Consider the following 22,658-nt stretch of genomic DNA (forward strand, 5'->3'; position numbering starts at 1 on the left):
ATGGACAGCGCGGCCGCCGCCGCCTTCGCCCTGGACAAGCCGCCGCTGGGCCCGGGGCCGCCGCCGCCGCCGCCCTCCGCGCTGGGGCCCGGCGACTGCGCCCAGGCGCGCAAGAACTTCACGGTGAGCCACCTCCTGGACCTGGAGGAGGTGGCGGCGGCCGGGCGGCTGGCGGTGCGCCCCGCGGCCAGGGCCGAGGCGCGGGAGGGCGCGGCGCGGGAGCCGTCCGGGGGCAGCAGCGGCAGCGAGGCGGCGCCGCAGGACGGTGAGTGCGGGCGCCGGGCAGGGCCGCGCGGGGGTCGCCGGGGCTCCGGGGGCGTGGGAACGGAAGCGCGGGGTCCGGGGCCGGCCGGTGGGGGGAGCTCGGGGCGGGGGGAGAGAGTCCCGGGGCGCGGGCGCGGCGCGGGACCCGCCGGAGGTGGCGGGGGGAGGCTGCCGGGCTGGCCCCGCCGCGCCGCGGGACGGTGGAGGTCGTCTGTCCGTGCCCCGCGATCGCGGGGGCGGCGGGCACCAGGGCTCTCGGCCCCGGGGAGGGGCCCGGCCGCCTTTTGGCCAGAGCCACCGCCACGAGTCGTGGGAACGGCGGGGAAGTGGCCGCCTTTGTGCCCGGGGCGGGGGGGGGGGCGGGGAGACAGCCTTCGGGGCCGCGCTGCTGGATCGAGTCCCCTGGGAAGGGGGTGTGATTATTGCCGCGGCACAGCTAGGGAAACCGAGGCTTGCGAGGGCCGGAGCATCCAAGTCACACACCTGGGTTCCGTCCGAACTCTGCCCGCCTTCCTCCCATCCCACCCCGGCTACTGCTAGGTCCTCGGATGGGTTCCTTGGCTAGGATAGGGATGCCGGCCCCCCATGCCCAGGTTGCCCCACGAGCAGCTTCCTTGGTGGAACAGCCCAAGCCGAAGGAGCCAGCGAGGCCTCTCTCCTCTGCCGAGGTTAAAGGTCATCAGGAAAGGGCTTTAAAAACAAACAACCCACCCAAGTGGCTTTTTTTTTTTTCCCCCAGAAAGTCACACTGAATCACAGGGGCCTGAGTCCTTGGTGAGAAGGGGGAGGGGAGGAGGAGCCAGAGCAGGAGAAAATGAAGATAAAGCCGAGGTCCCAGGCCCTGGCTGGCTTCTGGGGGGGTCAGAGGAGTCCCGACAGCTCACCCACACCCTGTGGTGGAGATAGGATGGCTGACACCACGGTCCCCGCCCCTAGCTCCAGGGAGCAGCCTGGCCTGCGGGAGGACCACTTCCCACTCCTGGGGACCCCCACTTCCTGCACCAGCCTCCGGGTCTCAGACAAGAGAGCCCCCGGCTGGCCACATGCCCTGCTTTTCACATGAGGGAAGGTGCAGGGAAAGCGGAGGTGACTTCAGCCTCATCTGAAACCTGGTCCAGGAGCACGTGCGGACGTGAGGCACGCCTGACACGCAGCTGTGCCTCGGTACCCAGCTGGTGCCAGCTGCGTCCGGTGGTTACTGGCTCCCTCCCAGGGGCGCCCGCTGCCCACCAGCCACCGTGGACCGGCGTCTCCCTGCTCCCTCCAGGGTGAGCATGAAGCCGGCTGACCCATCCCCGGGAGCTGGGGTTTCCCTGAGGGAAAAAGCAGAAGGAAGGTGTCTGGTTTGGACCAGGGGTTAGCTGGGGGGCCTGCTGGCTCAGGAGGAGAGGGGCTCTGTCCCCCTGAGTTTCTTGCAGGACCTGGGGTCTCCTGAGAGGAGCAGCTGGCTCAGAGCTGGCTTCCCCTAAGGGGAGAGGAGAGGGCTCTGGTGAATGCGGGACCCCCTTGGCAGTGGGCAGGGAAGGAGGAGCAAACTGAAGGCGAAGCCAAGGACGAAGGGAGGAAAGGAAAGGAGAGAAGAGAGGAGTGCGGCAGTAACGAGGGCGGGAGAGGAGGCACAGGCGTTCTCTCTACTCAAGTCCTAGCCAGGGGCTGGGTGCCTGTCTCCACCCTGGCCCCCAGCCGTGGGGAGAGACAGTGGAAGGCATTGCTTCTCTTGGACACAGCGTAGAAGGTTTCCAAACCCAGGGTTTTTCTGGGGAGTTCCAGAACAGCTCATGCCAACTGGGGACATTAAGTGCCCGGACCGGGGTGGGGGGTCTCTGGCAGCCGCCCAGGCAGCTTGGAGGGTAGTGGGCCTCCCCAGTGGCCCCCTGGGGCCTCCCCACTCTCAACTGAGCCCTGGAGGCCTGCAGGGCCTTTCCGGAGGTGAGGACAGAGAAGGCACTGGGTGTGGGGGCAGGTGGGATGGGGCTAGAGCAACATCATCCACAGATGGGCATCTCCTTCCCCTCACCAGTGAGCGACAAAGGGCTGAAGGCTCAAGGAGGGGCTCACGGCTGCCTCCTACCTTGGAACCCCCGCCCAGCGCTGCCTGGGGAAGGGCCACCCAGCTCAGTGCTTCCCCTGGCCCACGGGGAGATTTTCCCCAGCCCTCTGGAAGCTGGAGCGAACAGGACAACAGGGAGAGTTCGTCAGGAAGCTACACCCTCCAGTGTGAAGGATTCTCTGTGTTTGGGATGATTATATTGGGATCGTTCCTCCTCACTTTTGGTGTTCGAACATCCTTTCTTTTAGGAACTAGGGATAGTAACTGGAGAGTGTTTGATTTTAATGTCCTTACTTGGCGAAATTAAAAGGCGGTAACCCTATACTCATTCCTTAGATTGAAAGCAAATCACTAGTCCATGAAATCCAAATGTTTTATATAGAGTCAAACATCTCCCCAAGGCCAGCCCCAAGCCGCATGCCAGGCGTGCCCGCTGCCAGGGAGAGTCCCCACCCCCACCCCCGAGAGGCAGGCAGGGCAGCGGAGGCTGGGGCGCTGCGTGGCTACTGCTGGTCTGGGAGAACCCCTCAGCTGGCTGTCTGGGTCTGGGCCTGCAGAGAGAGGACAGAAGCCAACTGCCCTGCTCTCCTCTCAGGCAGGTGCCCCCTGCCCACTAACGCTCACCATGGATGCCGGAGCCTTGAGGTCTCCAAGTGGGGGAGAAGGAAACTTTCCTCCCCGCATCTCGGTTAACCCGGCCTGCATCACTGGACCCCCTTTCCTGAGTGGCCAGCTAAACCTCGGGGTGCCAGGACTCTGGACCCCAGGCCAGCAGGCATGGGCCCTGGGCTGCGACTTCCGCCCCCTAGTCCTGGGCCTGCGGGGAACGCTGGCGCCCTGCCGGAGATCGGGCTGTGCTCAGAAGTGGGTTTTCGTGTGGCTTCTGGACCTGTTTCTGGGCCCAAAGAAGGCAACTGACATCACAAAGAGATGGGGGACCCCGTATTAAAAATGAAGGGCCGGTGGGGAGACTCGTGAGTTAAGAAAATTGATCCATTTTCAAATCTGCCAGGGTAACAAGGTTCACATTTTTTACTTTTGTTATGATTTTTTGCTCTTTTGTTTTCCCAAAGCCACCAGTAGATGCACCCTATGCTTGCCAGTGACTTTCCCAGAGCAGGCACCCCCAGAACTGGCCGGGAAGGCTGTGGCTTCACTGGTGACTCAGAGCAAACCGGGGTCTCGCGTTCCTCTTCCAAATCAAATGCTGAAGTCTGCGGCCGGCGCTGAGCTATGCCAAGCACGTTAGGAAAATAAACCCTCGTTTGCTGCCTTTGCAATGACTTACAACAAAAGAAACCACATTAATAACTGAGATTTTCTTTAAAGCATTCCCTCCTGTGGGCAGGGCGGAAACAGGGATGCGGACACACTGGGAAAATAAACAAAGCTCCTGGGGCCGGGCAGGAGAGGGCCCCCGAAGCCAGGGAACCCCCCCGGCCCCAGCCTCTGGAGGGCTGGTACCTGTTTCGGAGACCTCAGGACCAAGAGAGTCAGGGCAGCCCCGTGCTCGGAAGCTGGGGGCACAGGCTGAGCCAGGGTGACTAGAGCCCTGGGGTGGGTGGGGTGGAGATCTGGGGCTCCCTCCACAGAGCCGCTCCCTCAGCCACAGCTGCTCATGGGGGCCCAGGAAGCCGAGAGTGAGCCTGGTTTGGGGTGGGGACCTGCCCCTTCCCCTTGCCCGTGATGGGCGGGAAGGGCCGAGTGTCTGAGCAGAGGACCTGAAGGGACCATCTTGGGCTCAGCAGAACTTGCCTCTAAGTTCTGAAAACATTTATTGTGGTGAAATATATCCAACGGAAGGTTTACCCCTTGTACCATTTTTTAAGCACACAGTTCAGGGGCATAAAGCACATTCACATTGTTGGGCCACCATCAGTAGCTTCCGTCTCCAGAACTTTCTCATCTTCCCCGGATAAAACTCTGCACCCATGAAATATCGACTCAGCATCCCCCTCCCTGCCCTTGGCACCCACCCCTCTCCTGTCCGTCTCTGTGAATCCCACGACTCCAGGGACCTCATGGAAAGGAAGCTTGTGACATTCATCCTTCGCTGTCTGGCTTATGTCACCTAGCCTGACGTTTTCCAAGTTCCTCCACGCGGCCACCTGTGTAAGGATCTCCTTCCTCTGGGGGGCTGAGGAATATTCCAGTGCACGTGCGAGGGTGCGCGTGTGCGTGTGTGCTCACGCCGCGTCACGACTCTCCGTTCATCTGCTGCTGGACACCTGGGTGTTTCCGCCTCTAGGCCGCCGTGACTAATGCCCGTGGACATGGGTGGGCAAACACCTCTTCCCATCCCTGCTTTCTGTTCTTCGGGGTTTGTGCCCAGAAGTGGAGCGGCTCCTCGGTCATGCGGCAATTCTAGGTTTCATGTTTGGAGGAAGCGTCACACGGTTCCCCGCAGCTGGCCACGGGGTTCAGCCCCCTGCCTCCCCCAGCTCGCTGTGACAGGTGGCCAAGCAGCCGGTGATGGCAGGAGCCCGGGAAGCAGGCAGCAGGGACAGCACAGGCTGGTGGGGGGAAAAGACAAGAAGGGCTTCTTCCGCGAAGGGCCTTTTTCCCATCGAACCTGCTTTTCTTCCCTCTTCTCTTGCTTCTCTGCCTCCATTTCCGGGGGGGCGGGGAGGAGGGGTAAAGCCTCCCCTTCCATGGGCCAGGAGCCCTGGCTTTTGCTGCCCCCTCCCTGCGTGACCCTTGAGCATGTCACATCCTTCCTCGGGGCTCAGTTCCCACCTGAACAGTGGGGGGGCAGGACCCAGATGTTTGAGAGGCCTCTCCCGTCCTTCATCACGGTCTGATCAGGCTGAGAAAATGCCCCAGGAACATGGAGTCTCCGGGGTCTGGGTCCTGGTGAGGGCAGCCCTTGGCACCTGCCCTGAGCAGGAAGAGGAGGCTGAGGGAGAGGCTGAGGAACCAGGTCTGGAAGCTGAGAGCCCAGGGGAACTCAGCTGGAGAGAGCCGCTGGGTCCTCCGGGGTGGCTGGTGGCAGGGGTGCCTCTCCGGACTTTCCTCAGCAGGCCGGGCCCTTGCGTTAGTTCATTGTTCTCGGCTCCAGGGCGGTCATGCAGATCATCTGCGTGGAGCTTGGGGGTGTGGCACAGGAGCCTTGGACCAGCTAGCACCCCACGAGGGCCCTCCCCATGGGCAGAAGCTCAACGGGGCTGGAGCTGTCTCTCTTCCCTCCCAGAAGACTCTGGAAAAGTAGCTTGGGAGCAGCAGTGATAACGCCTGTCTGCACACCACACTCGAGGCCCAGAAAGCAACCCGAGGCTCAGCGTTGCCATCTGTGAAATGGGCACCATGGACGGGGCCATCCCTCTAGGTGTGGTGAGCCCTGAGTGGGTGATGTCCACAGCTGCCCTGTGAGTCAGGCAGGACTAGTGACATGCCGTCCCTATTTTCTGGAGGCCCAGAGAGGCAAAGCAACCGGCCCAAGGTCTCCTAGCTGGGAAGGGAGGGGTGGGATTTCTTTGGGGAACCAAAGAGGGCAGAGAGGAAGGAAGGGATAGGCCTGGAGGGCTGCACAGAGTCCGGCTATTACACGGCCCTGTGCCATGCTGAGGGTTTCTAAATGGGCAAAGACAGGAAGGAGGAGGTTTGGTGGCATGTCCTAGGCAGGAATGTGAGGTCCGATGGGATAAGGTGAAACTTGACAGGTTCGCATGGTGTCCAAGAACCAAGGGACAGTGGCTGACCCCAGGTGCGAGTGAATCTTGCGGGTGATTTAAGGGAGAGCCCGTGGGTCCCCTGAATGCATCCTCCAAATGGCACATCAAGGTTGGAACCTGGCCAGGGGCTGCCCTGGGCTTGGAGGCTGTGGGAGGGGACAAGGGACCGGGGTCGTGCCAGGGACGCAGGGAGAGCGGCCAGCGGCCATCACAGGCTCGTTAACTGGGCGCTCGCCGTGTGCCCCCCGGGACTCCACCTACCTGCCTGAGCCCCACTGTCCTCCCAGCACGGAAGTGGGTCCTTCCCTCATCCCCATTCTACATGGAGGGAATGAGCCACCGGCCGAGGTCCCATCTTCCTGAGGATTTAGGGTTCCAGCCCAGATCTGTCCTGTTTTCTGCTACTCCCCAAGGCCATCCCTGGATCCCTGGGGTGCATGCTGGTCTCCCAGGCAGGTGTGGGCTGCACTCAGGGGGCCATGGAGGCAGCCCGCCAAGGGGGTCCCCTCAGCGGGGTGGCCTGGATCACAGGCCCATGGGAGGCACTGTCAGGGTCTGCCCAGCTTGGGTCTGGGAAGGTGTGAAGTGAGTGTGTGGGGGGGGGGTCCTCTACCCCTCCTGTCCAGAAATATCTAGAATGGCCTCCCTCAGCCTATGCAGGCCCGTCTGCAACCTCCCAGACCCAGGAGAGCAGCGGAGGGTCCCTGACTCAGGAACATCGACAGGGTGGCCCCCTTGCCCAGTCTGGCTCAGCTCCCAGGCTAACTCGCTCGCTCACTCCATGGCCCTTTTCCGAGGGCCGACTACGTGTCAGGCCTCGAGCTGCTGCCACCTGCGCAGACCCGCAGATCCCAGACCCCGGTGAGGTTTCCAGGGGCTGAGAGCGACAAGCAGGGGCGGGGGGGACGATGGTGAGAGTTGCCCAGAGAAGCCACTGACTCACAACCACCACCATCCCGCGGCTGCGTCCGTTCATCCGAGAGAGACCCCTGCGGCATCTCCAAGTCAAGGCTGGTCCTCAAACCTGACTTCCTCTGGCTTAACACAGTCACAAGTTGCCTCTGTTTTTCTCATTCTGTGGTAGGTCACTGAAGACCTTGTCATGGGCTGGCACTTTGGGGACCACATGGTGGACTGGTTTTCCCAGACACACAGACAGAGATGCATTCCCACACACGACCCCCCCCACACACCTACTCACACACTCACACAGACGCGCACAGAAACCCACTCATACCCTCTCACATGCACACTACCCCCCACACACACAACCTCACGTACACACACAAACGCCTCACTCACACATGCACATACACGAACCCACTCATATTCACACATACAGCCCCACTCACACACACATAAACCTACCCACACACACACACACACAAACCCACTCACATATACCCTCTCACACACACACAAACCCACTTACACTCACACACAACATCCCCAAATGCACACACAAACCCCACACACACACACAAACCCTTTCACCATCCCCCCCACCACAGCCCAGTTCACACACTCACACACCCAAACCCAGTCGCTTGCACACACACACCTTCATCAGCGCACGCTGACACGCACCTGCACACTCTCAACACCCAAACCTGCACCCACACACTCACGCCCCTTCGTCAGGGCTCCAACCGGGGCCCAGAAGACCCAAGTCCAGGCTGTGAGTGGGCAGGGGGCCGCAGGCAGCCGGTGAGTGGTGAGCGGCCGCAGGCTCGGGGATGGGCCAATGGGTTAAGTGGCTTCTGTGAGGTGGCGAGTAGGAGACCACCGGGGAGGGGGGCTTCCTGCCTAGACAGAGGGGGACGTTATCCGGCCTGCTCCCATGCTGAGCAGTCAGGGTGCTCCAGGAGCCAGGAGAGGGCCTGGGGGCGGGGAGCAGGAGGCACGCGGCAGGGGGCTCCTCACCCTGGGGCTCGCTGGTGGCAGCGGGGGCAGAGCTGGCCCAGGCCAGAGGGCAGGAGTCGTGGAATCTCAGGTTCGCTAAACAAGCCAGATGCTCTCACTGCCCCTACGAGTCTGTGTCCCTCCCACATCTGGGAAGCTGCCTGTCCCCAGCCTGGCTCCGGGCGCCACCGTGATGACAGGCGCCGTCCACATGGGGCACTTTACAGCCGGTGATATCTTTTATTAGATCCTAAAAGATGAAGCAGGTTCTGGAAGACATTATTTTTGGTCCCTCTTGTGATCCATTCTGCTTTTCCGTGCATGGGAGGGACAGCTGGGACCTTCCGGTTGGCGGGGTGGAGGGGGCATGGGGGCCAGGAGGTGGACAGGAGCTGCCGGGCAGACTGGTCTTTGGGGGACGGTCTTTGGTGTGGGGCAGTGAAAGGGTGGGGGTCGGGGGAACGAGACTGGAAGCTTCCACAGGGGCCTTTCCACCCCAGAGCCGAGCAAGCACCTTGTAGCCTGAGAGCTGACCAGGTCACGGGTGTCACATTTGTGACGCTGCTCCCCAGGAGGCCGTCGGTGGGACCCCGGACACGGCCTGTCGCGGGTCTGAGGGAGTTTGCACCATCTGTTCGTCAACACGTGGTCCCAGAAATCACTGCATGAGAATCCCCTGGGCAGCCGGTTGAAATGCATATCCTTGGGCTGCACCCCAGCCCACGGCATGACGCTCCACAGGGCCTGGGCATCTGCATTTAATAGGTTCCCCAGTCATCTTTCTGTGCACGAAAGGATGAGCACCCCTGGACTGCCACAGACCCTCCAGCTGCCAGCGGTGGGGCGTGGCGGGGGTGGGGGGCCCTCTGCCTCTCCTGTCGCTGCCAAAGCCCCCTCCCAGCATCCTGCCTGCCCGATGCTGTCCCGTGGGGTCCCCCAGGGCCAGGCTGTCCACCGGCCCCAGGTACTGCCCCCTGGGGCCCCCATCCCACCTCCCGGTCCGTCCTCCCTCCTTGCCGTGGGCGCAGACTTTTCCACGCCAGAGATGGCATTATTAAAAGTGACATTTAACCAGAGCTGGAATTACCACGCGGATGACTGCAACCCGCGGAATCAAAGCGGGAGCCGCCGGGTGCGCCTGGCAGGGGCCCGGGGCCTCTCCTGAACCAGAGCTCGGCGCGGGCCTCCCATATAAAACCCCCGCAGAACGCCGAGGTCTTGAAAGCCAGTGCACCTCCTTTCATTAGACTAACAAATAACACGTAACAGAAAACATCTGTTAACAGCAGCCCCTAATGCTCTCAAGATGGTCTTGCGGGCGGCCAGTCCAGCCAGCGGGCAGCCAGGCCGCGCGGGGCCGGGGTCTGGCCGCCCCCTCCCCAGGGTGGGTGCGGGGCCCTCGGGGGAGCCCGGCCCCCGTCCCAGTCTCTCCTGGGCCTCCTGCCTCTGCACCCCCACCCCTGCTGAGACTCTCTTTTTGCTGATGACAGCGGGTCAACCGAGGGTCTGTTTGTGTGGGGACCGTCCACACCGGCTGTGTGACCTGGGCGGGTTTCTTCCTCTCTCTGGGCGCCTGGGTCAGCAAGGCGGAGGGGAACCGTGCCTCCTAGCAGGGCGGACGTACAGACACAGGGCAGTGCTGGGGCCGAGTACAGGTGGACACGGGTATCTGCTGTTAGGATTCCAGTGTGGGACACGGAGGCTGGGAGAGGGTAAGCGACTCACCCCTGTTCCACGGCGTGTGGAGAAGCGAGCCTTAGAGCCTCCCAGTCCACTTTTCCACGATGCTGAGATACACAGAGCGAAAGGCGGCCGCCTCCCTGCAGCTAAGGGCAGAGGACGAGCTTCTCTTGAGAGCATAGGCCGACCCGGCCCTCACTGGGGCCCCGCGTCCCCTCACAGCCCCCCACCCCTCACCCTGTGGGCTTGGAAGCCAGAGGGGCCTCCCGATGCCACGTCTTCCCAGCTGGGGGCCTGGAGACCTGGCTTCCTCTCTGGGACCTGAAGGCAGAAGGGCTGCCTCCCATGCATGGGGCCGGCTGGCCGGAAGGACATCTCAGGAACAGGACAGAAGACAGCTTGGCACTTTGTCCCCTGTTTCGCCTCAGGGCGAATCTACAGAAAACAGGCCTTTTGCCTTCCCCTGAGAGACTGCTCAACCCCTTCCCCTCGCCTCCAAGAGAAACCTTGCCTTGGGGTCCCAAGAACACTGGATGGGACCCCTTAATTTGCTCATTCATTCGGGGCACATGTGTGTTGTTTTGAGACATGGTGCTGGGAAAACCCCAGGGGACAGGCGCACTTTGGCCCCTAACCAGGGAGTGAGCATGACAGCGGTGTTGTTCGCTTGCTGCCTGCTGTCCTGCCCCGCCTTTCCGATCTGCCTGCCTCCGCTCTTACAGATAAGGAAACGGAGCCTCAGAAAGGCCAAGTGACTTGCCCAAAGCCAGAGAGTCTCGGGGCAAGGCTGGCCACCCCATGCCGGGCCCCCAGATAGCCAAGGAGTCACAGTGACCTCACAGTGCTGGTGCAGTGAACTCAGGGCTGGGCTGGGCAGGGCTCCCAAGATGGTGACCTTTTCAAGGGGCTGATATCGGTCTCACAGGAGGAAGGATGGGGGAGGCATCCCAGGGACGCTGCCCTCCTTCCTTCCTACCAAAGATATTTGTTGAGCACCTGCCCCGTGTCAGGCGTACGCTGGATATCGGGGTCCCGGCTGGGATCAGAGAGGTGCGGTCCCTGCCAGGAAGGAGATGTCCAGGCTGCTAGGAGAACAGATAATGGGGCCCCCTACTTGGTCTGGAGGGTCAGGGAAGGCTTCCTGGAGGAGTGAGCCAAAAGAAGAGGTGGTGAAGGGTGCTTCAGGTGGCGGGACGAATAGAGGCAGAGGCTCAGAGGTGAGAAAGAGATCGGCTGTTCCAGGAGCAGAGGGATGGGAGGGAGCGAGCCAATGAGCGAGGCCTGATCCAAGACTTGTCATCGTATTATTAAGAGCAGTGGGAGTGCCTTCTGCTCGTCTGTGCATGTCCGGAGTCTCCAGAGCGCCCAGGCCCTCTCCGGGAGCTCTCTCGGTGAGCCGGTATTCCCTGCCGTGTGAGAAGTGAGTGGCTACCTTGGGAACCATGTCCTCAGTAAGGCGCTTGTCCTCAACGTGTTCCTCAGCCTGACTGGCCCAGAGCCTCTGAGGCTGTGCCCGCTCCGACCTCACCCAGGCTTTCTGGGCTTGCTCAGAAGGAGATGGACAAGGGGCGCCGTGATGCTGGATCAGAGGCTGGAGCTCGACCCACGCAGGTGCCCGAGATCCTGGAACAGGGGCGACCTCCCTGGTCCCCTGTGCAGCTCAGTGGCGGCAATGGTTAAGAAACAAAGCTGGCCCCAGAGAGGTCCAGTGGGTCCCCCACCTTCTCGGGGGCAGGGCATGCTGCTGGGCCACAGCCAACCCATGCAGGGCGTGGGTTGGCTGTGGGATTCTGGCCCCAAATGCACCCCCGATTTCTGACGATCTTGGGAAAGCACCTTATTTCCCTGAGCCTCAAGTTCTGCATCAGCAAAATGGGCATAGAGGTAGCTCCCGGAGCTTGGGCTGTTCGGAGGAGCTGATGAAATCAGGCAGGCAGGGGCTCAGGGCTTCGCCCATCTGGCCAATTTATTTTCTCTTTCACTCTTTCTGACGCTTGAGAAGAGGGGCCAGACACCTGGCTCAGGACCGCTAAGCCCTCTCCCAGTTGGAAAAACTAAGGAGAGCGAAGTTTCCGAAGGCCCCACTGGAAAAGGAGCTGAGGTTAGGGACAAGAGTTTTGGGCCCCAGGAGCCAGCTAGCTCTAGTGGCCTTTGCCGGTACCTAACTCTGCTTTCCAAAGATGGGACAGATTATGCAGCCCTGGGTGTCCTTCCCCCACCCCCACACAACCCTGCCCGGTGACTGGGGTCCCCTCTCTGGAAGGATGGCACGGATCTGCCGCAGCCCCAGCCTGGCTGGGACGGACTGCTACTCCCAGGCAGAACAAGCATCTTGCTTTATTTTCCACGGCCCAAACTGTAACCATGTATAATTTCATGACAAATACCGCCTATAAAACACAACACAACTATTTTTATAATGTGGCATTTGAGGTTAAAAATTCAAATTAGAGATTAATTGCAACTTCTAGAAGTTCTGTGGATGAGATGGCTCAGGGAGAAAGGCTGAGATGTTCAGATATGCTCCCTCAGGGATAGCAGATGGGTTCTTGCCACATAGCGAGAACATGAGCGCGCTCACACTCACATGCACGCGCAAGCACATGCACGTGCAAACACACACACACACACACACACTCTCTCTCTCTCTCTCTCTCTCTCTCTCAGTGATCCCTGGGCTCCAGCAGATCCCAAGTTTAGACATGGTGTTTGCACTCACGGGAAAGCTGATCTTGATGTTGGCTCCTTTCTCTGCCTGGGACCCCAATGTCCAAGTGGCCATCAGAAGCAGGTTCCGTGTGGATCTGGGTGTGTAGGCAGGTGGCAGGGCAGAAATGCACAGAGCTTGGGGCACCAAGAAAAGAAGTGAAGGTACCAGATTTACCTCCACTGGGAGCCAGCTCTCAGCTTCTCCCTAAACCCTCTCCTCCCTCCGCCTCTCAAAAACCAGAACCAGATGGGAATCTAAGTGAATAGTGGGTCTGTGGACGGGGCAGACGGCGTGGGAGGGAGCCCCAGGCAGGGAGGAGGGAGAAAAGTCGAGGAAGCCCCATTCCAAAGAGATCAGAGGTGGGCTGTATCTCCTTTGGCCCCCAGGGCCCGGCCAGCAGGCCCCAAAGGAGAAGCTCAGGGTTCTGGAGAGCTCTGTAGCAGCTTCTTGGGCTCTGCGGCTTATGGCGAATGTCGGCTGCTTTCTGCAAACCGATGTCCTCTGCACAGCAGATTTTCCTCTCTACCTCCCCCTGCTACAGGCAGGCCTCTGAGAGGGGGCATGGTCCCCGTTAGGAAGGCAGCAGTTCTGGGGAGTTCATAACCAAGGGCTGGGGCCTCGTGGCCTTGTGTGTCCCAAGGGCGCCCACGGAGAAGAGGTCCGGAGTGGGGCCAGTGAGTCAGACCCAGTCCAAGTGGTTCCCTGGGGCAAAGGGCTTCCCCTTTTGGGCCTCAGTTTCTTCATCTGCAAAGGAAGGATATGGACACGTGGGTTGTGAGGATGCAGAATTGGAAGCACTTGGCCGGGGACTGGCACTTGGCCACCTGCCCTGTCATCGCTGCCGTTGCTAGAGCCAGCAACTCCCGCGGGGGTAACAAGTCATCTCCCCGAGGAAGCTCCCACTTCGGCCTAAGCTCAGGGCACCCAGCTACCCCCACCCCGATCTTTACAGGAGGCCATCCACATTCCCATTTCACAGCTGAGAAGTAGAGGTTCTTCTACTCAACACATTTCTTGAGCCCCATACCAAATGCAACACGGGGCAGATACCCACCAGCTGCCTTCAGGAGCTTCCGGCAACCTGCGACAGGTGATTAGCTGATAATGACACAGACAAGTAATGAATTGCAGAGCCAGTAAATTCCACCAAGTTGAGGAGCACGGAGACCCCTGGGGCTCAGAGACAGGCGTTGTCATCCCAAGGCTGCACAGCCAGCACTGGGCAGAGGTGGAGTCAGACCCCGGAGCCCTCCCATCCCAGCTCTCCCCACGGTGCAACGCTCTGTTTGTCCAGAGCCCTCCCCCCCCCAACAGGCTGCAAAGACCCACATCCCAAATCACCTGGGAGACGCGACCACAACAGCACATGCAGCAGGGGCAGGGCTGGAACAGAGGAGGCGGGATAAGGAAGGCCGGCCCCCAAGTCCCTGGAGTGCTGTACTTGGGGGAGGGGGTTCTCCTAGTGGGGGCACACCGTTCTAGTTCTGCCAGGGCAAGGGCGAGGGTCCAGGTGTAGGTGAGGCTCCAGCTGTGTGCTAGTCAGTGCTGTCACCTACAACGGAGAGAAAACCGGCCCCAAGTGGCTTAAGCAGAAGTAAAATCATGATGCGCATCACTAAAAAATCCAGGGCGGGACTTCAGGCACTACTGGATCCAGGGCTAAACAGTGGAGCGGCCAGCATCTCTCTCCCAGGGTCTTGCTCTGCTGGGATAGGGTCCCTGCCCACCTTCGAGCCAATCACAGAGGAGCTGCGTGCTGATTGGCCGAGGGCCGTTGTGTGGGTTGGGCTTCAGCCAACCCCTCTGACCTGGACCGAGGGAGGCTGCCCTCCAGGGAGTTGCTGCCTGGCATCACAGAGCTTACGTTTATGAGGAAGGGTTCCCCCAAATACCACCGGGGCCTGCTTTACGTGCATTATACGTATCGTCTCCCCTAACACAGAGGCACCTTTTTTTTTAATATTTTATTTATTTACTTGACAGACAGAGATCACAAGTAGGCAGAGAGGCAGGCAGGGAGAGAGGAGGAAGCAGGCTCCCCGCGGAGCAGAGAGCCCTATGCGGGGCTCGATCTCAGGACCCTGGGATCATGACCCGAGCTGAAGGCAGAGGCTTTAACCCGCTGAGCCACCCAGGCGTCCCAACACAGAGGCATCTTTATATGCCCTCTTTATAGATGAGGCAGTGAAGTCCCCGAGAGTTCGAGTAACTTTCCCAAGCTCACCCGGCTTGCAGGTGGAGGAACAGGTCAACCATGACCCTCAAAGCAACCAACGCCCATCAGGTGGCCTGGGCAGCTGGTCCTGGGACCACTCTTCTGCCATCTTGTTCCCTGCCACGGGGGCGGCCCGCTATGTCACTGAGACCCTGCACGCTTCTCCTCCAGGGCGGAGTGTGTCCGCTTGGCCCCGTGGGTCTGTCCAGCTCCCACAGAGTCTGAGTGGTCTGTGTCCTGGGCTGAAGGCTGGTGGCAGGAAGCCATGGAGGTAGCTTCAGAAGCGGGTGGTCCCTGCCCTTGCGGGGGAGCTGAGCATGGGACCCCTTTCCAGTAGCAGTGCCCCCCTCCCATGACATCAAACCCTCCATGGCAAATGCACTTTCTACACAGCGAAGAGTGACAGTGGATCTGGGTTGTTCAGCTGACATGCCGTCACATGTGGCCAGCATGTCATTACCTGTTTGTTAATTACCCTTCCACGGTGTATTCTGGAACCCATAAAAACTGTATTTTGGGTCTTCCGTTTCCTGGGCCTTAGGCATTGTGGGTCTAAAGGCGAAACAGAGCTGGTCTGGGTCATTCCTGTCTTCACCCAGTGCTCACTGACCATCAGCCTCGTGCCAGGCACCACTGTCACCACAGCCCTGGAGAGGGACGGAGGGAAACAGGCTGGTGCAGTCCGGGGTGTTTCATCGGTGACAGAGAGAGGTGGCTGGGGGAGGCAGACAGGTCCCCAATCCTTTGTGCATTGGTGGGGGGAGGGTCCCTACAAGAAGTGGTGCCTAAGGTGGGAGGTGAAGAACTGGGCTGGCTTTAAGGCAAGGTGGAAAAGTGTTCCAGCCAGAGGGAACAGCATGTGTGAAGACAGGAAGTGACAGAATGCAGCTGCTGGGAGGTTTGTGGGGGGCGGGCAGGGAACGAGAGGAGGCTCTGGAAGAGGCAGTAGGTCCTGAGACCGGGATCCAGACTGGTCTGGCATTTTGGCTCTTCTCTGGGTCTCGCTCGGGACCAGGGAGAGGAGAGTGAGGGACTCAGGGCGCAAAACATCAGGAGACGCTCACTGGTGGGGCTGTGCCAGGGGAGGGCGGACATCTGAGAGGGTGCCCCACCCTGGTTCAACGTCTGCTCACTCGCAAAGAGGTCCCGGCTCATCAGGAGCCTCAGACTCTGTCTTCACAATCAGCAGCCCCTCCTCCCCTGCCCTCCGCCCTGCAAACACTCCAGCGTCCTGATTTTGTGAGTGGGGGGCCTTCGTGGGTCTTGTGGCGGGGGAGGGTCTCAGCAGAATGCTAATGAAATCAGAGCTGCCCAGGTGGGGGCCAGGCCCTGGCTAGTGGAGAATTAAGCAAATGTGCCCAGCCTGTTGCAGACTCTTTTCCATACTTGATTGGTGCTGGCTGAGGGACACCCACCCGCAGCGCAGCCCCCCGCAGAGGGGGATGGGGACATATGATTGTGGGGGAGCAGGTTGCTCCCTCAGTCCTGGGAGCCTGCCAGGCGCTGGACGTTCAGGGACGCTTCATAGAAGGGAGGGGCAAAAATGGGCCTCGTGGCTTGGCAGGGAGCTTGGCCAGTACAGCCCTCCCCCTCTGGAGAGGCGAGGCGTACAGAGGGCCCACGTCGTGCTTGTCAACCCTAGTGACACTGTGGGTCCCGTATCTTGACTGCTTTCCAGATGTCATCCCTCGGAGCCCTCACAACCATCCCTGGATCATGTGTCATACAGACAGGGAAACTGAGGCATGGAGTAGTGACGTGATTTGCCAAGGCTGCAGAACCAGCAGCCTGATTTGTGGCCTCTTTTGGTCATTGGACCCGAGTCCCTGGAATCATCATAACAACCCGGTGGGGAGGGTCCTCTTATTATACCCCCTCGAGATCTGGAAGGAGACAGGTGGCGTGGCCCAGGAGCTAAGGGCAGGGAGACTCTAGCTGAGATCCCAGCTGTGCAAGCTTGGGCAGGCCACATGGAGACTCTCTGGACCTGTTTCCCCTCTTGAGAAGCAAGTTAACAACCATATCCCCCTTGCACCGTCTCTAAGGGTGGGTGAGAGAGGGTTTTGAGGGTGGGAAGGGCCCCCCAATGTGAAGGGGGGTTGTTTGAAGAACCCTCCTCTACCCAGGCTCCATGGCGCGGGCGCAGAGCGTGAGCTGCCCACCTCCCGCTCTGCCTCTCCCTCTGTGCCCCCTCCCCAAACACCTGCAACAGCACACATCAGCCTCTTGTTTTCTCGACGATGCACCATCGACGTCAGGACAAGGTCTAACCAACTCTGAGGGAGAAAGGCCGGGAGGGCTCCCTGGGTCCACGTTTCAGCTGCTCCGTCTACCTCCATTCAATCACATGGGGCCCAGAGAGGCAGCTGGGAGCTCACAGCCTCGTAGGACTTGGGACAGGGGCGCAAGCATAAAAGTGAGTCACGAGGAGGCAGAAGCAGACATATACACAAGGCGTTCCGGGCTTTTCATGTGGAGTCTTGCAGGATGAGTAGGAGCTTGTGTTCACAGTTCGCGCCTCACCACCCTCGGTCGCCTGGCTTCGGATCGAGTAAACCCCTCCTTCTCATTCATAGGACGGAACAGAAAGTGCCTGGTCTGCTGAGACTCCCCAGAAGTTTTGGGGTTTTTTTTAAAGATTTATTTATTTATTTATTTGACAGAGAGAGATCACAAGTAGGCAGAGAGGCAGGCAGAGAGAGAGGAGGAAGCAGGCACCCCGCTGAGCAGAGAGCCCGATGCGGGCTCGATCCCAGGACCCTGAGATTGTGACCTGAGCCGAAGGCAGAGGCTTTAACCCACTGAGCCACCCAGGCGCCCCTGAGACTCCCCAGAAGTTAAGGACAATGAGGGTCTCCCAGGAAGGAGGTGAAGTATGCATAGGGCAGGGGTGTTCCGCCTTGTTCTCTTCCGAGAGGCCCATAGCTTAGGGCTGCTGGGCCCATGGGCACAGGGAGACACCCCTGTTCTCCTTAGGGCACCCCCGCCTGCTTTCCAAATCTCTCCTCTTTCAGCTTTCCTGTCTTCTCTGAGCTGAAGCCTGCCCGCTCTGGTCTGAATCCTGACTCTGCCAACCAGCTAGCTGGATGACCTCGGGCAGGTCCTCATTGTCCCTGAGCCTTGGTTTCCCCGCCCAGAGAAGGGGATCAATGAGAGTGTCGATCTCCCAGCACGGTGCATTGGGCTCAGCGCCCTGCACATGTGTGCAGACCGATTCCAACATGTCTCGTTCTGCCTTATGCCTGGCACCGGGATGCTCAGTTACTTGAGTTACCGCCGGGGACAAGCCACTTTGCAGGTGGAGAAATGGGCTCATTTTGGCTAAGTGGCCTGTGGCCACAGTACAGGGGCTCGACTAGGCCCGTCTGATGGCCCAAGACCATGCACTTGGCATTGTCAGAGAGTGGTTCTTGACCCCCCCGACTGCACAGTGTGAGTGCTCGATGACTGCTCATGGCCAGGCTCTGAGCCTGAGTCAGACTCCGGAGGGTGTAGGGTTGGCGGGGTGGGGGTGGGGGGGACTTGTCCTCTTATTTTGAAATCTCCACCCAGTGATTGTGCTGAGCAGCTACAGTGAGGACCCCAGTTCCGCCCTGCAGCCTCCGTCCCTCCCACCATACCCAATGCATCCTCCCCTTCCCTCGCAGCCTCTGTTTTGGGGGGATGCACCCCCCTTCCCCTGATAATTGGCAGAAAATCTGAGTTTTTCTCTGTAAGGACTTTTCAGCCCTCTGGGCACACCCTTGAGGGTAATGAGTCACTTTAGAAAGACCCCAGTGTTCAGCGGGGTTTTTGTTAGACACACAGGTTGTATCAAGTCACTGGGAAGGACCTGAACCCTGGCGAACACAGAGCAGGAGGTGGGGGCTTAACAGGCCCCTCCCAAGGGAGGCAGTTTTGGGGGGACAGACAGGGGCTATCACCATCCATACAATATCTGGTTTCCAAATCCAAAATGGCCCGTACACCATGATGCCGCCGCTGACAAAACCCTCCTCCTGCACATGGACAAGGATTCGAGGAAATGGGCAAAACAGAGACCACCTCCCTTGGATGCTCAGAAACCGCAGGGGCAGGCTAGCATCCACTTGTGCTGCCTCACGAGTGCCCACCAGGAGGAGACTGCCCGGGATTTTGGAAGCTAGTTGCCAAAGACAGATGTTCTCAAAAGTTAAATTAAATAAAGTTACAATGACATAAGTTGTCTTGAAAACAAAGGCGATATATACTAAAAACTCACCTCTTACCAGTTTACTGGTATTGACTATGATTTATAGGCTTGGGATTTTTTGCATTTATGGTATCTGGATGGTGCAAATACTGTATCCTGGGGTGCTTCTGTGCCTGTCTTCCCAATCTGGCCTTCGTTGGTGTCATGCTATAGCTGGAAATTGGCCGTGGTGGAAGTATTTATACTCCAGAAATTGACAAACATAAATCCAGGGTCCCTTCTCACAGAGAACCGATTGTTAAACATCTAGCAGCACACCACAGGCTGTAGTTAATTTTTTTCCTTTTTGTTTTCCCTTTTATTTATTTATTTTAAGATTTTACTTATTTATTTGACAGAGATCACAAGTAGGCAGAGAGGCAGGCAGAGAGAGAGGAAGGGAAGCAGGCTCCCCGCCGAGCAGGGAGCCCGACGTGGGGCTCGATCCCAGGATCCTGGGATCATGACCTGAGCCAAAGACAGAGGCTTTAACCCACCGAGCCACCCAGGCGCCCCTTGTTTTCCCTTTTATTATTTTTTTTTGTTTTCCCTTTTAAATAGACTTTATTATTATTATTTTTTGGAGAAGTTTCAGGTTCGCAGCATGATCGAGCAGGAAGTACCAAGAGTGCCCATAACCCCCCCCCCTACACACACACACACACACAACACCCTGCACCAGATTGGTACGTTTCTTACAATTCACGAACCTAAATTGTTGCATCATTGCCACCCAGGCCATAGGGTTTGGACCAGTAGATAATGACAGACATCCCCCATGACAGTATCATACAGAATAGTTTCTCTGCCCTAAAAATCCTGTGTCCCACTTGCTCCTCCCTCTCCTGGCTGCCAACCTCTTTTTACTGTTTACAGGCTTTTGCCTTTTCCAGAATGTCCTATAGCTGGAATCATACGTGGCCTTTTCAGATTGGCTTCTTTTACTTAGTAGTGTGCACTTAAAGTTCCTTCATGGCTTTTCATAGCTTGACAGCTCATTTTGTTTCTTTGTTTCTTCTTCTTCTTCTCCTTTTTTTTTTTTTTTTTTTTTTTTTTTCAGAGCGAGAGCACAAGCAGGGGGAGGGGGAGAGGGAGAGAGAGAATGTCAAGCACACTGGCTGCTGAGTGTGGAGCCCGACTTGGGCCTCTGATCTCAGGACCCTGAGACCATGACCTGAACCAAAATCAAGAGTCAGACACTTACTTAGCTGGCTGAGCCCCCGGGTGCCCCAAGGGCTCATTTCTTTTAACACTGAATGCTATTCTGTTGTCTGGCTGGACCGTGGTTTATCTGCTCGCATCCTGGAGGACATCTTGGTTGCTTCCCAGTTTTGGGCGATTATGAGTAAAGCTGCTATAAACATCCACGTGTAGCTTTTGGTGTGAACATACGTTTTCAGCTCCTCTGGGTAAATACCAAGAAGCCTGACTCCCAGCTTCTACGCTAAGAATCAGGTTCGTTTCATAGGGAAACTGACAAACTCTTCCAAAGCGCCTGTCTGGTTCTGCAGGCGTCCCAGCCCCAAACAAGAGTTCCCGTAGCTCTGCTTCCTTGCCAGCATCTGGGGTCGTCAGTGTCCTGGCTTTTGTCCATTCTAGTAAGTGTGTGCTGGTGTCTCCTTGTTCTTTTTGCTTGCAATTTCTTTTTTTTTTTTTTTTAAGATTTTATTTATTTATTTGACAGAGATCACAAGTAGGCAGAAAGGCAGGCAGAAAGAGGGGGAAGCAGGCTCCCTACTGAGCAGAGAGCCCAATGCAGGGCTTGATCCCAGGACCCTGGGACCATGACCCAAGCGGAAGGCACAGGCTTTAACCCACTGAGCCACCCAGGCACCCTTAACTTGCAATTTCTAATGGCACATAACGTTGAGCATCTTTTCCCGTGTTTATTTGCTATCTGTATGTTTTCTGTGATGAGGTGTCTGTTAAGGTCTTTGGCCCATTTAAAAAAAAATCAGGTTGTTTCTAACTTAATTTTGTAAAAGAACTTTGTCATGGTCATATCTTAAAAATAATGATTCTCTCGGAGCAAAACTTGCCTTGCTGTCGTGACCTAGCAGTGTGAAATTCCTGTGCGAGAGGTGGAACATTGTCCCTAATATAAATACATCAAAGGAGGTAGGATGGTTTCTCTTGCTTCCACTGAGGCCCTGGACAAGGGTCTGCTTCCTGGTCAAGCCAGATTGCTGCTCGTTCATGTCCTTAAAGAGGCAGAACTGAACATCTATTCCTTCAAACGCACTTCTGTGACCTACGTGAACGTTCCCAAAGAACGTGTCAGGGGCCAAGGGGTAGCAGGATGGTGGCACTTTCCAGCCCTGCTCTTGAGGTGGAAAGCGCCCCGAGAGGGGAGCAAAACCCATGTCCCCTCTCCGCCTTTGTTCAGAACTCTCCCAGAGCCCTTGAGCAAGTCATGCCTCCTTTCTGGGCTCCGGTCTCCTGCATTTATAAAACCAGGACACTGGAGCCAGGCTCGGAATTGACAAATACCTTCTTGTCGAAACACCCCCTTCCCGTTCCTCAGACTCTCTCTTAACCCAGTGTTCCAAGCAGCTACTAGCAGATGATTAGAAGAGTCAGCCCTGGTCTGCGTGCTCCCCAAAGCCCCTTGTGACGTCTGTGTGGGCTGCTGCCTGGGCGAGGAGGGATGCGCACACTCACCCATGCTCAGCAGGAACATGGATCCTGTCCCACCAGGAGGCAGTACGGTTCAGTGGTTAGGAGCTCTGGCGCTGAAGTCTGGTGCATGGGGTGGGGCTGGGGGCGAGTCCCTGATTCATCCTCCATGAATAGGCTGTGTGACTTTAGAGAAGTTAGTAGTCCTCTCGGATCCTGTTTCTTCATCTGCATGATGGGTCAATGATGAGGATCTGTTTCTTGGGGTTGCAGGCGTGAGGACTCCGCAATGTCCGGTGTGTAAAGTAGCCGGCACATGGGGTCTCCATGGAGGGCCGCTGGGGGAGCTCCTTCCAGAATCGTGATAACTAGAATGGTGACTGGGCATGGCTCTGGTAGTCAAGCAAAAGCCTTGTGACTGGACCAAGCCTCTGGCTGGAGGGCGTGGGGGGGGGGAGGGTCATTGCTCCTCCCCTCACCAGCCACCCCCCAGCCCTCTGCATATCTGCAGCTTTCAGATGAAAGGGGCTCGCCATACGGAAGAAATGGGCCATGCAACCAGGCCACACAGAGGGGGCTAGGTGCAGGGCCAAGGCTCCCACCAGTCAATCTTTGGGGTTACCCGGCACCCCGGGGAGGAACTCAACACCGCACAGACCGGTGACTGGGCTTGCTTGGGGCCAGAGCCTCACAGAGTCCCAGGGCCTGAAAGTTCTGGAACTCCCACCTCCACCTCCCACCCTGGAGTATGGACAGGGCACCTGTCCACAGGTTCTGGCTAAGGAGGAGGGAGGGGAGGCCACCGATGGAAGGAAAGGCAAGGGGACAGAGTTCAGTGACCAGAACCTGCCACCAACTCTTGTAGCAGGAGAAACCACCTTGGTGGAGAGACAAGACGCTGAAATGGCAGATGCTTGGTAGAACCGGCTTCCCTCCAAGTCCACGGTCACTTGCTCAGGCTCTACTTGGCCAGTTTGCTTTGATGGTTTGGTTTTTACACCTGGAAGCAGTGTTGGTTTGTCCTGGCCGGTGGCCTGACCTTCGCCGGCTCCCAGGCCCACTCAGCATTTCTTACCAGGGGATGGGGGGTAGGGTGGGGGGTGTCTCACCACAGGAGGGCGAAATAAGGGCTGGGAGCTGGGTTAGGAGCCTCCAGTTTGCTGGCGCCTCCTCCTTCCTGCACCACTCTGCTCTCTTCCTGGCCCCGTATTCTGGGTGGCAAGGTGTGGGGTGGGGGGCGGGGAGCCCCCCAGCCCAGAACTTTTAACATGAGACTTGGCTGGAAAGTTAAAACAGGCTTCCAACGCCGGGACATTCACCAAAGCCATTACAGAGCCTAT

At 58.3% G+C, this 22,658-nt stretch overlaps 1 protein-coding gene across 1 annotated transcript in view; it reads left to right on the forward strand.

Annotated features, from left to right (window-relative positions):
* Positions 1-22,658, forward strand: part of PRRX2 (paired related homeobox 2) — a gene marked incomplete at its 5' end in the record, with an annotated part of 42,839 nt that continues 20,181 nt past the window's right edge. Inside the window, 1 exon segment of the mRNA XM_080820285.1 lies at positions 1-265. Within this exon segment, the coding sequence (XP_080676411.1) occupies positions 1-265 (265 nt within the window).

The sequence above is a fragment of the Martes martes genome (assembly GCF_963455335.1).
Source record: "Martes martes genome assembly, chromosome: 12".
NCBI classification, from domain to species: domain Eukaryota; kingdom Metazoa; phylum Chordata; class Mammalia; order Carnivora; family Mustelidae; genus Martes; species Martes martes.